This window comes from Kryptolebias marmoratus, linkage group LG9 (genome assembly GCF_001649575.2).
Source record: "Kryptolebias marmoratus isolate JLee-2015 linkage group LG9, ASM164957v2, whole genome shotgun sequence".
Taxonomy (NCBI): Eukaryota; Metazoa; Chordata; class Actinopteri; order Cyprinodontiformes; family Rivulidae; genus Kryptolebias; species Kryptolebias marmoratus.
The window spans coordinates 13,317,715-13,332,471 of record NC_051438.1 but is presented as its reverse complement, the minus strand read 5'-3'; the positions used below and the strand labels follow the sequence as shown (position 1 = coordinate 13,332,471).

Below are 14,757 nucleotides of genomic sequence, written 5' to 3'. Positions count from 1 at the left end.
AAGAGCAGGCAGCAGCATCCTGCCGAGCGTGCCCCAGAGGGCTGTCAAAAAGCCCAGAGACGACCCTGCTGTCACTGTTTGTCTGACCTTTCACCTGGCGGGAGGAAACAGGACGTCGGCGCTCCAGTGTGTTTGTGAAGATAACCCAAATCCCGCCTATTCCTGCAGTTTGACTGTCAGGAACGGCTCACGTGCTCAAAGAAAAAAAGAAAAAAAAATTCCAGTCCAGGTGCAGCAGTCAACAACAACTTTTTTTATTTTTTGGTGTGTTTTTGCTTGAGACTGGTTTTAGACCGCCATCAACCAAACTGTGCTCTGATGATGCTTAAAAACATCCCCGATTAGTTCAAACCGGGCCGAATTTAAACTTCCACAGGTTATAAATGGGAGCAAAGCCTTAAAACTTTAATAATAATTACATTAAAACAAAAAACAAGAGAAAGAGATAAATTGATTTGGTTTATTTGAATCAGCAGGGTTCATAACATGGAGATGCAGAACTCCAACATGCAACAAGAAGATACAAAACATGAATATGAGTTTAAAATTAGGCACAAATAATAACTACAGAGTGCATTTTTCCTATAAATGACCTGAACCAGAAACTCTGAGGCGAGAAACCATCATATTTGAGTCTCATGTATAAAACATGAAGCATTTAATCAGATATAAAATGGCAGTAAAGTGCACAATTCCTTCTGAAGTGATTGAAAAGCCTTTCCACAAGTGCAAACAAGGATGGTCTGATTTGATGAGAGGTAATTACATAGAATCTTATTGGTAAAAGCAAAAAAACAAGCCTCTATATATATTGAAGATAATTGCTGTAGAGCTAATAAACCATAAAATGCTGATCTAAGCTGTAATAGTGTTTAATAAAGAGCTGATTGATCCTGCAAACTGAGAAGGCTTCTTCAGTATGATTACATGAAAAATATGAAAACAGCAAAAAGAAAAAAAAAAACAGTAATCGTGTAACATGATTATGTGCGAACTGAAACAATAATTACTCGCTTCAGTTACTCAGAGCGACCGGGGGGTAGTGGAGGAGTCTAATGAGCTGGGGTTTGTGTCTGCTGTCACTGATGCACGGGCTGAAGAAGGGGAACACTTTGCCCCTCGGCCCGCTGCAGAACGTGTACAGCAGGCTCATCTCGTCTGCGTCGTAGAAGGACACCCTCCTCTCGTCACAGTCCAAGTAAACGCCGATCCTCTGCAGCGGCGACCCAAGCTGCAGCCTGGTCCACGGCTGCGTGCCGGCCCAGTACTCGTTCCCGTTGCGCAGCCGCAGGGTCCAGTAGCCGCTCTCGGGGCTCAGCTTGATCCGAGCGTGCCTGTTCACGGCCTCCGAGGCCACGCCCAGGTCCCACTTCGGGCTGCAGCCCACCTCTACCTCCCAGTAGTGCCGGCCCGACTGGAAGCTCTGCGCAGCCAGGATGTTGACGCACTGCAGGAAGCGCTTGCTGTGGCTCTTGTGCGGGGTTATGACCTCGCACTCGACGGCTATCATTTTGTCCCTGGAGACGTAAATGCTCGGGTGGGCTGTGTCGACGTCGAACGTCAAAGGAGACGGACCTTTGGAGGAAAAAAAAATGAATAAAATGAAATGGACATAAGCAGAAAAATTTACAGAAGCTTCCAGTAGGAGAAATAAAAAATAAATAAGTTAACACTTTAAACTGACTCCACTCAGAGTGAGCTCAGTCATTTCTCCATAATTACTCCCAGTGTTGTGGCAGAACCGGTTCTATTTGAGTTTAATGAAGCACATCAGAGGGGAAATTACCTGGCTTCAGAGACTTGAACATCCTTCTCCAGGTGATGTACTGCAGCGGAGCCAAGTATTTGTTGCTGAAAGCGTTTGTATTAAAATCCGAGGCAGCTTCCACCTGCGCACAGGGTCTGTCGACGACATGCATTTCATTAGGCACAGGCAACCTCCGAACGAACACTAATTAGACGAAGCGGTAAAAGATAAATAAATAAATAATACGACAGGAGCAAAGAATGCCTTAAGCGTTTAATGTGGCGAAGCGCTGCTGTGGGTGCTTACCTCAGCTGTGGGAACTGTGGGGAAAGAAAAACAAAGAAAAAAATCATTTTAAACTTCATGTTTCATGCAGTCAAAAGTTTTACATTCAGTGAAATTCTGACTTTTATTTAAACCTCAGACGGTACGCAGTGCACTGTTTATTCTTTTATTGACTATTCCTGAAAATAAAGACATTTCTAACTAAAAAACCTAGAGTTCTTTAAAGGAATGCTTATCGCCCACAAGTTTTACACTAAGATCATTTCACGATGAGAAACATCAGTTACAGCCGATTTGGTCAAACCTTGTAAATTACGGTAACACTGTGAGATCTGGAGAAATGAGTCGACTCTCATCAACACCCATGACAATTTAAAGCAGTTTAGTGTTTTGTAAGGTCAGCTGGCTGTGACGGCCATCTTGAATTGGGTTGACTCCAAAAAGGTAATCAGAAGTACAGCCAATCATTACTTTCTGAGTTTCATTCAAATCTGTCCAGTGGTTCATGAGATACTTTACAAACAGACAAACTGAGTTGATGCCAACAGTTAAAGCCAAAGGTTGTTTTTTTTTTTTTTGTTTTGTTTTTTTTTGGGGGGGGGGGGTTTCATCAACAGCAGCAGGCCATAAAAAGATATTATGATATGGATTTTATTGGGAGCATAATGTTTGTCATTCTGTTTTGTTTTCTTTTCCCCAAACAATAAGCATGATGTTAAACTGCAACCATTTTCCAATCAAAATGTGATGCGTTTACATTTTTTTTAGATTTGATGGTTATATTCTTGCAAAGCACTTCAACACAGCATTCCTTTTTTTACACTTCTTGGTACTGCGAGTTCTTCTAGCCACACACACACACACACACACACACACACACAAAAACCTTATCACAGGCTGCCGGCAAAAGAGCGATAATAATTTGGTTATAAAAAGCCTCCACCTCGGTCAGTGTGACTTGCGCCTGCTGCAGCAGCTGGATGTTGCTCTCCAGTTCGCGTACAGCCAACTCCGAGGCCTCCAGGTGGCACTGCGCCTTCTGCAGCTCCTCCTCCTGCTCCCGCCTCAGCTGCTCCAGCAGGCAGGTCTCCTCGTCCTGCAGGATTCGGTGCAGAGCTCTGAATTCACCTTTGACACGGGCCTGCAGATCCGTCCCGACTCTCTGTGACGAGAAGGGACTGATGTTACGCGCAGAAGCACCGATCGGAAAATAATTTTAACATTTTTATTTAACCAGCCCCAAACGCTGTCATGTGATTTACAACCATTAATATGACTCGAGAGCAACAAGAGAGAAGCAACGAAACCCCAACTAGGCCCATGAAACATTCATGGAAGAGGAATATTGGCTTTTTGTTTCCGAGTCAATTCTCTCATGACATGGCAGCCAATTTGCTAAAAAAAAAAAAAAAAAAAAAATTATATCAAGCTAACAAACACCCTTCATCACAGCAAACTAAAATATCAATAAGCAAGCCCTTTGGTATTGCTTTTCTTTTATTGTGTTAAAAAAAAGGAACCTGAGTGCTGCTTCTAAATGTCACAGTGAAAACAACAGAGTTTTAAACAGTGTTGATATTCATACCTGAGACTGAGTTTTATGCTCAGATCAGTCAGCTGTAGATGTACACCCAGTGATTACTTTCTGCGAGTGATAAGTATGTGTTTCTTGGTGCAGATTATCAGACCGAAATGTTCCAGGAAAGCACCAACATGATTCCAACACGTTCAAGTGCCTAGCAACTCACAGACAACGATGCTAAACTTTTTAAAACGTAAGCAAACAGCTATTGTTTGCTTTGGAAGCTGGTTTCCCTGTCTTCTAAGCCCATCATACACCGCTACTCTCAAACCCTCTGCCTCCCATCTGCCTATTGTGCTTTTAATGTGTTTTTGTCTCTGTCAACTCTGCAGGTGCAGCGTTATCTATTGTGTGAAAAAGTAAAAAGTTTTTGGGTTTTCTTGTTGGCGTAACACTTGTTTTATTCCCAGCTCACAACTCTAAATCAGAAAGGCATTTCTGCCTCTAGGCGTACGATCATTTAAAATAAATAATCAAAGCACAAACTGTCAACACACGTGTAAACACCACTAATCAAACAGAGGGACATTTTTATTTTACTTCCATCTGTTAAGTGCCACTTTGTGTTTGGATTCCCAGACGGATGTACCTTTATGGTATTCATCTTGTCTTTGTCTTTGCGAATGCTGCTGCTGATGTCCTCCTTCCTCACATGCTGCCTCTCCAAAGTCTCTCTCAGCTGGTTCTGTGAAGCCACACGCAAATGAAACCAGAGTGGAGATAAAAATAAAATAAAGAACATAAAACAGGGAGTGGCTGCGCAGTGGATCAAGGACATCATTGTTAATTATAAAACTGTGGAAAACAGACGGGCCAACAGTAACAACTACCTGTAAACACCTTGAAATAAGAGACAGCAGTGGAAGGAAATGTGACAAACGTTACGCATTCCTTCAGGAAATGCTGTGCTTTTATTTCCTAATGAGTGTGTGGTCTAAAACAAAAATTAAAAAAAAAATACATGGTTCACCCTTTTTCGTGGCCTATTCTATCACCTGTCGCATGTCTGTCGCTTCTAATTCAGTAACATTCAACTCAAAACTAACAGTAAACGAAACTATAGTTGAGTTATTTAGATGGTGTTCATTTATTTATTTTTTCATAATCAGTGTTAAGTGACTGGCTGGTTGGGCAAATTATTTTTAAATGTTTAAGAAAAAAAACAGGAAATAGCCTGGAATCGCAATTATTTTCTTAAACTCTACTCTTATCAAAACCTTGAGTATGGTACAAATAAATTCAATACTTTTAAAAACTTTAAGACTGAAATAACTCCAGTAAAATACAAAGGAGAGTTATTTTTTTTGCACAAACTGTTGTCTTAAAGACAAAGAACACCATTTCAGCTCAAGTATCGTTGTGATTCAGTCCCTGCAGGGGGGACATTCCTGAGTAATGGCACTTCCGAAAAACAGTTCTACTAATTCTTGGAAGACTTCTGCTTTCAACTTTCTCAGCTTCAACGAATCAAAGACACCAAGTTTAGCAGAATAATCGATCCAGCACTGCGTCAGCCTGTGTTGCACGGTGTTTCGGTAAAGCAGAGCCTTGTGGACTTGCATATATGACTAAGAGATAAATGTTCTTATCAACGCCCGGGTATGAAGGCAGATCACTAATTTGTTTACACAGAATATTAAGCAACTCCCTGTTGCAGCCTGGAAAACAGAACAGCTGTATTCGTCTAATAATTTTAGATGCATTGAAGCATCTAGATGGTTTAATAGTTCTGTATTGATCCATACTGATCCACCTTTTGAGGGAACGTTAGACATCCTGTCCTATAAAGTATTAGGAAAGGGAGTGGAAAATGAACTTTGGCTTTAACCAGTGCAGCAGGACACGTCAAAGGTGGAGCTGTAGTGACAAAAGGACAGATGTGGAGTGAAACATGGAACACAGCTGTAGTGAGCTTTTACAACTCCAATGTAAAGAAAAAGCTGCTCATCAGTAATTGATTCATTTACTTTGGAGTGTGGGGTTGTTTGGCTTAGATATAATAGCTCTCTGATAAATTAATAGCCAGAAGAATGACGTTAAGATACACACGGCAGAGGCAAATGCGCAAACAGTGCATGAACTCGCCTCGAGTTTCTTGACGTAAGCGTCCGAGGTGGAGGCTCGGACCTTCTCGACCATCGCCGCCACGAGGTAGTTGGTCTGAAACTGCATGGGGCTGAACTCCCTGCGGCACTGTGGGCACGTCACGGGCGTCCGTGCACCCCTGCAGTACCTGGAGATGCAGGACTTGCAGAAGTGGTGCATGCAGGACAGCATGACGGGCTCCCTGAACAGGTCACAGCAGATGGCGCAGGTCAGGTCCTCCTTCAGGCTCCTTCTGGTGGATGAAGCAGCCGCAGCAGCAGCAGCAGCAGCAACAGCAGCCATACTTCCTCCCCCAGATCTCTTCACAGGGAGGAAACGAAAGCAGAGATTAACTAATGGCTAAGTGCTTTGTTATTTTGTATGGTCAGCTGAAAATAAACACAGGAACAACCCGTCAACACCGCAGAACTACATGTCACAAACTAATGATAAACAGGGTCAACGAACTAGTTACTTCTGTGCTACCATGTTATAACAAATGGCACTTTTAAGTATAAGGTCGAGCCATTTCGAGTGGTTAACCAGGGTGACCGGCAGAGGAAATCAGGCGATAAATCACGCGGCTCAGTAAGCTACTTGTGTTTTGGTCAGCTGGTTTGTTAGCACTGCCTGGAGCCTGTTAGCATTTAGATCCACTCAGCCGCCTGTAAAAGGCTTGAATTAACACCAAACATAGGCTACCTCCTCTGTGGTCACCACTAACGATGTTTACGTAATACTTTAATGAACTTACGTCGACTTTTGTTGAGAGAAATGTGAGCCTAAACACTTCAAACTCTCCTCCCGTCCAACCCACCGCGCCAGCTCCTTCTTCTTCTACTGTTGTTTTTGATGTCAGCTGGAAATAAAACGCTTTTGTAATGTGCGCATGCGCGTACTGTAAATCCGCGTTTGATTGGTCCGTTTGAATCCCTGCAGAGCTGCTTTTACTTTGAAATACTTTGAATAGAATAGAATAGAATAGAATAGAATAGAATAGAATAGTCCTTTATTTAGGAAAAAAAATTGCATCCAAGATAAATGCACCATAAAAACAAAATGCACTACACCAGAACTTGCAAAGTAGATTTTTGAATGCAAACTTTATGAAATAAACTAAATCAATACAAGTGTACACATTTGTCTCTTTCATATAAAGTTTGAGACACATTGTGTTTGAAACCTAAAATAAAAAAGGCTTCTATTCATGACAATGTTTGAACCTTTTCCGTTCATTATAAACAATCTGCAGAAATGCAGAATAAAAGGGCGAAAATTAAAATGTAAAACAGTGTATTAAAATGATCCCAAATTACTTACAAATTTAAAAGTTTGTTGGTGTTTGTATGTCTTTATTTGCCAAGCCCTTCTGAGTAAAATTTCAAAACAAATCTTACTTTGATCAATTATGTATTTATGTGTTTGTTTATTTATACTCCCATTGAATGAAGAATGAAGAAGTCTGACTCAAGTTGCTTTCATCCCATCTTTACAAAAAAAAATGCTTTGATGGTATACTGTAACTCTACTGAAAGAATAGTAAAGGACTTGTGATTCATGACTTAATAAATGTGTCCTGCTCTATGGTGTTTTCATAGAGTTGGTGGACTCGTAAAAGATGGGCCTTTTGATGGTTTTTACAGAAAGTGAGAGTCTGGGAGGATGAGATATCCTGACTTTTACTCACATGCACATGTAGCGCTGTGACCTTTGTCGAGGTTGAAAAGTCTCCCTCCCATCACTCTGTTCTTAGCTCGGATTCAGGATTGAATTATGGTCTTTACAGCACTTTACAGCAGTCAGTAAAAAACACTAACTCTATTCTCTGAGTCATTTCTTGATCTCAGTTGTTGATTATTGTCCTTCATTGTAGGATCCAGGGCTGCTGTCCAAGGCCTTTCTTACAGACTTATGAAAAATAAAAAAACAAATCCTTGCATTCCTTTTGGTTTATTCCACTGCGGCGATTATGTTGTGTACTTAGTGTCCAAGCAAATTCAGCAACTTCATTTTAACCTCATCTACACGCCTTCTTTTCTCTCCAGATTGGACGGCTGCGGATTAGAGAAGGCTGCAGGCTTTTTGTCTTCCTGTCGTGTCCGACTGACCGTCGGCCCGATTCAACAGGATGACTTTGACCGTGATCTTTAAATGATGCCTGGAAGAGAGGACTCCATTAATATTCTGGGAGAACAAAAGACGGAGGTCCAGTCGGTGAGCAGAACTGGATCCCAGACGAAAATGTGCTTCAGAATTGAACAAGCTATTAAAAATTCACACAGAAAGCAAAAATTGCTCCAAATTAAAGTTTGATTTGGCCATCAGTCAGCTTGATGTTACATAAAACTTGCTAAATCTTACATTAATGGGATTAATGTAATAGAAATTGTAGTTCCTACAAGCCAACTTCCCAATAATAAAAAACAAGCATAAATTCCAGGCAAAGAAAAATAACCCTCCCATTATTATGGCATAATTCATTTTAATTTGCCTTTACACTGATTTTTGTCTACACCGAAGCAAAAATTTTCTTTACCAAAGATGTGAAATCCCTGATCGAGGCCATTTTTTGTCCGTCCAACAGACTGAACAACTGGTCCTCCTCTCAAGTGAACTGAAACCCAACAGATTAAAGAAATTCCTTGAAGAAAACACATTTCACCCTCTGCCTGCAAGCCAGGGTGTGAAACTGAGATCATTTTATGTTGAAAAATTACTTATAGCAATTTCTGTCAAATCCTAAAAAATTACATCGTGCAGAACCGATGTCAATATCGCAAAATCTTACGCCATTTGTTAGAGCTCAGAGAATGTGACAGGGATGACTCTCAGCTACTACCACACAACATCTTAGTGCCGTAATTGTGAAGCTGGCTGAATTTTATACATATTTCTAAGGTCAATTAGCTGTGGCAGCCATCTTGTATTGGGTTGACTCAAAAGTTGATCAGTTGTGGATGTGAATACAATTTTTTTTTTTTGAGATTTTCACTTAAATCCATCCAGTGGTTCATGAGATATTTTGCTAACAGGCAAAGGGACAAACAAGGACACCCGCCCACACAAACACAGACAATTACAATATCACCCGCCTTCCATGGCAGCACATTGGCTGCTAATGAAAAAAATAAGTGAACTTAAAAACATTTTTAAAGATATTTGTTTGTTTAATTTAAACAAATTATTTGCAGTAATTGCAGATTGTAAAACTCTTCAGGTTTAAAACCTGAAAATTTTCCCAAAAAGAGCAGCTGCCCTCATTGTCTTTCAGTTGGCAGCTAATATGAAGGTGATCATTAGTTTAATTGGACAAAGACAGACGAGGAGGGGAAAAACACAGAAGTGAGATCAGTTTTCATTCTGGAGAGACGCTGACTGAGTCTTCAGGCGAAATCGGGGGAACACCCCACACAAACCTTTATCTTAGAAATCCAATTAGCAAACTTCCCAGAATGTCAGTCCCGTCAAATCAATGTGTTTAATCTCTGCCGAGGTTCAGACGTTCATCCGTCTGCATTACAACATGTCTGAAAAACACCAACAGCTTAAAGCCAACTAGAGACACGTGTCTCTAGTTGGCTTTGAGCCAACTGCATTTTCTGTAAAAATCCAGTGTGAATGCTGAAACTTAGTTGGTAAAGGTACAAGAGGCAGAACACTAGCTAAAAGCTAAAGGAAGCAAAATGGTAGCTCAAAGTAGCAAAGGGCTAAACACGAGCTAAAAGCTTTACTAGCTTCGCAAAAGGTTAACTAAAAGCTTTAAAAACAAAACAACAAAAAAAGCAACAACAAAAAAATTTATCCAAACAAATAACAGGCTAGCTAAAGACTCAAAGGACCAGAATGGTAGTTAAAAATTGGTCTAAGAAGAAAAAAAAGAGAAAGTGTGCAAAAGGAAGCTTTATGTGTACATATATATATATATATGTGTGTGTGGGGGGGGGGGAAATTGAAGAGATCTCACAATAATTGTAAATAAAGTTAAATGCTTTGAAAAGTTAAAAAGTTACAAAAACAAACAAAAAAATCACATGTGAATAATTGTCTGTTCTTTACTTAAACACTCATTAACACACACTGCCAACACGTAAAAACACGAGCAATAACTATAAAAGATGTGATGGAAAAAGAACCAAATGAAAATTATTAAACAAAAGTAAATTTTTTTAGTCAATGGGGGGAAAAAAAAAATCCCATTGATATAAGAACCAAAAATAAAGTGACCCTCTGGAATCACAATGAAGGTGAAATTACAGTCAAGAGTTTTCAGTCAGTGGGAGGTCGCCTTAAAAAACACAGATTTATAAATGTCTGACCTTCATAACACTTTGTGGAAGTCTATAATGGCACCAATACAGATTTCTGAGGACCCCAGAAAGAGTCTACGATCAGGCGGCTCGGAAAGGTTATAAAAATGATTGAAAGGACTGGAAAATTTAAGAGTGCTGTCACCCTCCTCAGGAAAGGTCAACCGACACGCACCAGTCCAACAACAGGCTGTGTAATAGTCTTCAAGATCACAAAGAATAAATCCACAAAGGCCAATGCTGGAATATAATGTTCACAAATCCACCATCATGAGAACAATAACAACAGTGGCTCACCGTTTGAGCCGCTGTCTCTCTGGGCTACGACTGTTGGAAACACAGATTTGAGAGGAAAGAAAGGTAAATTTTCGGTTGCAGTCATGCTGAATTCGGAGTATTTGTGACTCAGCAAATAGCGGGTCGTGTAGCCAGGCTGGTTTTGAAAACTCTATCTTAGGCCACGCGTATTATTTCGTTGCTCACCTCCACCCACCTTAGCTGCCCCCTGCGTTCAAAGTTTAATCTACTGGAGTACACTTCGGAAACGAGGACAGGCAGATTTGGACCAGTTTTGAAACTATTATTAGATATCTGAATGTTCTCTGAATAACCCACGGCAGAAGAAATTTCACAACTGCAGTTCGCCAATTCATATGTTGGCCTAAAAACAGAAAGCAGAGTAGGTTGTGCTTTCTCTACAAGCAGCATTTGCTTCAATAGAATGAGTCAGACTTTCATATCACTAAGAGTCTGTAGGGTGTCCTATAGAAGACCTCACATCATCGATACAAAGATTTAATGCTGGAACATAAACTTGTCAAAATGACTGCACATTGACTAGTAATAACAAAAACAAAAGCCGTCCTACGTTTGAGAGCTTGTCTGTAGCTTGTGTTGGAGAAAATAAACAACACTATGCCATTTTTTAGCATGGTGAGGATGCACCACCGGACATCTAAGAGCATCGCAGACCTGCTAATGCTCATTGTAATTCCACTATACTCATCGTTTGTTTTTTCACTTATTCAGTGAGGTGTGGAGGTGAGCCCCAAGTAGTGTCAAGTGCTCAGTCCGTGGCAGTGTGACCCAATCCAGGGATGGTGGCCGGTGAGAGCTTGAATTTGATTTATATACAGTGACCCTCAGATACCTTATCTGAAAAAAAAGTCATGCTCTGTATGAAAATAATGTCAAGTGCTCATTATGTTTCGAGTAGTTTAGGTTTTATTGTGTCATCTCTGAGCCCACAGAGCTCCTCGGTTGTTCCTGCTGTCAGCTCCACACACACCTGTTTATCGTTTGTAATCAGCACACCTGTTTTCAGTCTGTAATCCCTCGTCTCTGTGTTTATACGCTTCTCGGTGGGGCTCGTGGTTGCGTCTCGAACTGTGCAAATTTACAACTCAGCTGGGGCCTTTCTGTGTTGGTTTTTGCCTGTTCTCCCTCCCTGTGTGTGCGTGGTTTCCTGCCACAGTCCAAAAAACAATCATGTTCAGTTAATTGGCGACTCTAAGTTGACTTCAGGTGTGTGCACGTGGAGGCCTGTGATAGATTTGAGGCCGTGGTGTACCCCCACCTCTTCTTCTTGCCTGCATTTGGGTCCATTCAGCCAACATTCATGACGATAAATTGTCTTTGTAATGAAAGCACTTCATATAAATACATCAACTCCACTTTTTTTTTTAACTCAATGCACCTCTCCCTCTGAAAAAGGGTTTATTTGAATTCTGACCACGTTGCTTCTGAGTCCAAGTTTTAGTCCGAATAAGCACTTTTTTTCTTCACACAAGTGGGTTTCTCTGTTAACAGAGCTGTTTGGTGGCCACAATTTGAGTTTCATCTGCATCGTGAATATGGAAATGCTCCGAACTTTCATCTTAAATAATCCAGCTTTAACTGGTAGTTTATGCAGATTCAGCTTCCTCCATCAGTGATCATAACGACCAGTCAAGACATTTCCCCAGCCTTTATTTTCCCTCGGAGATGATCGCTCACTGCTCTCTTTCGCAGGTTTTAATAAAGCCTTGGACAGTTCTTGGCAGTTTTATTTTCAGCAGTCTGCTTTGTTGTTGTGTTTTTCAGATGCAGATGAATAATTCGAGCCATTTGAGATTTTTTTGGGGGGGTTTTTATGACCACAGGATGTGTCTTGTGTTAAAGAAGGAGGAAAGCTGCTCTCTGAATCCGTTTGGGTTAAATAACTGTAGCATGTTTTCCGTTAGGAGGTTCTTTTTGAGCTTAATCCTACTTTTTTGTGACAAGTAAACTTGAAATGTCATCCCCTTTAACAAATAAATGCTTGGAAATAATATTTTGTTTTAATACGTTGTTTCTTTATAGAACCTTAGACTTGGTCTGACAACACGGCGGTCTGTTGGGAGTTTTACATCACGACTGTAACGATGAGCTTGTTGGAAACCTGCCGTGCCGCAGTCTGAGCCCTCCTCCCTGCAGTCTTACAGACCTGACAGATTTCTCCCTCCCCGAGGAGGCCAGAGGTGGCCCTCATCAACAAACGCATTCACTGAGGTCAAGTAGAAGTCTTTCAAAATCAATGAAGCCAATATTTATTTGGACTCCAGAGAAGATCCAGGGATATCAGGACGCCGTCCAGACAATACTTTTTTTTTTTTACAGGAATTACAGGAATTAGTTTCCAAGGCAACCAACTATATTAGTTATTTTTTTATGACTCAACCCATAAATTCTTGGTTTTATGCATAATTAGATTTTTTTTTTTAAATCTGATTAAATGAGGTCTTCCTAAGCATCATATGGGCTGTGAGTACAATGAAAGGATGTCGCAAAGAGTTATCCTAATGTACTTTACTCTATTGGCCAACGCCCAAATGCAAAGGTGGGCGATAATGTTTTTGTGTGTGCCTGTTAGAAACATATGCCATGAACCAATGGACAGATTTTAATGAAGCTTTTCAGAAAGTAATCATCCTGCCGACTGACCTGTGGGGTCGGTCCAATTAAAGATGGCCACCACAGCTAATTTGCTTTAGCCAACACAAAAAAGACTCCCATAACTTTACAGAAATTGAGCTAAAATTTGATGTGGTAGTAGCCATTCACAACTCATACTCTGACCATGACGTCTTGTGATGTCGAGAATGACATCATTTCCAACAGCTTCAGCACCTTCATTTCTCACAGAAGCCATGGAAGCCAATCCTGAAAAAGATGCTAGGCCCTTTGTTTAACTTTTGTCCTTCGCTCAGGCGTGACCTGCATCATCCTGTGTGTTCAGTATCCTCCTGCTGTCCGCGTTTAAAAATAAATAAATCACCCCTTAAATGAAGAACTCAAGAAGTTTTATTTCCCACTGATCCTGCACAGAAGCAGCAGAGCCGAAGCATGTCAAGATCTACAGCTCAGCCTAAAAATAACTTCTCATTCACCAGCAACTTTTGTCTATTTTGGGTTGTCATGGAGCTCACACAGACAGGAGCTTGTGAGTGTTTAGCTTTTTTTTTTCCTTCTTCTTTTTCTTTTTCCTAAGCTTTATGGTCTTCCAGGGAAATTATCCTAATCTGCGGCTTATTGCGAAGTTAATTTACAGGATGATGCGCAACACAGACGAGAAGACGTGCTGAATACTGCTCATTTGAGAGCAGAATGGAGCGGTGATGAGGACAACCAAATGAGACAACAATGAAGACACTTTATTGATATTGAAGATGCCTCGGCATCACCAAGCAGGGGACCGTGGGGACGAATAGGAGTGCCGCGGGGAGGGGGATGAATAAAAGGTTCTGATAAAAGTGCAAATATCACCGGAGATATAACCAATGCAGCTAGGGTCCGAAAATCCAACGTACATCGACTTTCTTATAAAGATCAATAGTAATTATGGGAATGCTTGTTTTCCTGTTTGCTTTTTTTCATACTTTTCTTGCAATCTAACCTGCTACTTGGTGCTATTTGAGCCTTCGGTTGCCAATTTGTTCAGCTCATTTAGAAAATGGATGGTGTAGGTTTTTGTAACTTTCACACTTTAAACTTCATTGACCAATTTTCTCCCCAAAGAAATACTTTCCTTTCAGAACCATTGATCTAAAACCGTAAAACCGTCAGCATGCTTGTTCTGTTTTGTCTTCTCGTGCTACTTTTAGCTTTTGCTGCCAGCTTTCAGTTAGCTCGATATCGGTAATTTTGACTGAGTTGTAGCCATTTTCGTATTGGCTGAGGCGGCCATCTTGATTTTAATCAGTTGCAGACACACACCCAGTGTAAACAGTCTGAGAGACTCTTTAAACTCTGTCCAGTGGTTCGCGAGATATTTTGCTAACAGACAAACAGAGTTAACTCCATTTTTTTCTTTGCGGAAGGAAATGGCACTCAAAGTATGCCTTAGGGATGACTCTCAGCTACCAGCATACCGCATTCTAACTCAGTATTCATACAAGTGGCTGAACTGGAGCGGCAGCCTTCAATTGGATCGGCTCCAAAAGTCAACCAGTTGTATTTGCGCCTCTGATCATTCATTTCTGAGAATTTCATTAAAGTGCGCCCAGTGGTTGCTGAGATATTTTGCTAACAAACAGACCAATGCGCAAACAGACACTATCCCACCCCCACCTCACTCCCCCCCAAAATAAGACACGATCGCCCCTTTTCGCCTTCAGCGGCGGGCGACACTGGAGCCATCCCCGGACGTCTCCCTTTAAAACCTCTGCTCCAGCCCACCTGAGCGCAGTGGAGGCGCAGTGGAGGCGCAGTGGAGGCGCAGTTGGCCAGCGGAC

General features: G+C 41.1%; 1 protein-coding gene across 1 annotated transcript; it reads right to left on the bottom strand.

Annotated features, from left to right (window-relative positions):
• Positions 1-446: 446 nt before the first annotated feature.
• On the bottom strand, positions 447-6,565 carry trim105 (tripartite motif containing 105). Its single transcript, XM_017426612.3, has 7 exons — positions 6,454-6,565; positions 5,700-6,020; positions 4,204-4,299; positions 2,976-3,194; positions 2,054-2,067; positions 1,787-1,902; positions 447-1,575 (listed from the first exon to the last, which is right to left on the bottom strand). The coding sequence occupies exons 2-7, from the start codon at positions 6,000-6,002 to the stop codon at positions 1,016-1,018; spliced, it is 1,308 nt and encodes a 435-aa protein (XP_017282101.1). The 5' UTR covers positions 6,003-6,020; positions 6,454-6,565; the 3' UTR covers positions 447-1,015.
• Between the last annotated feature and the right edge of the window lie 8,192 nt (positions 6,566-14,757).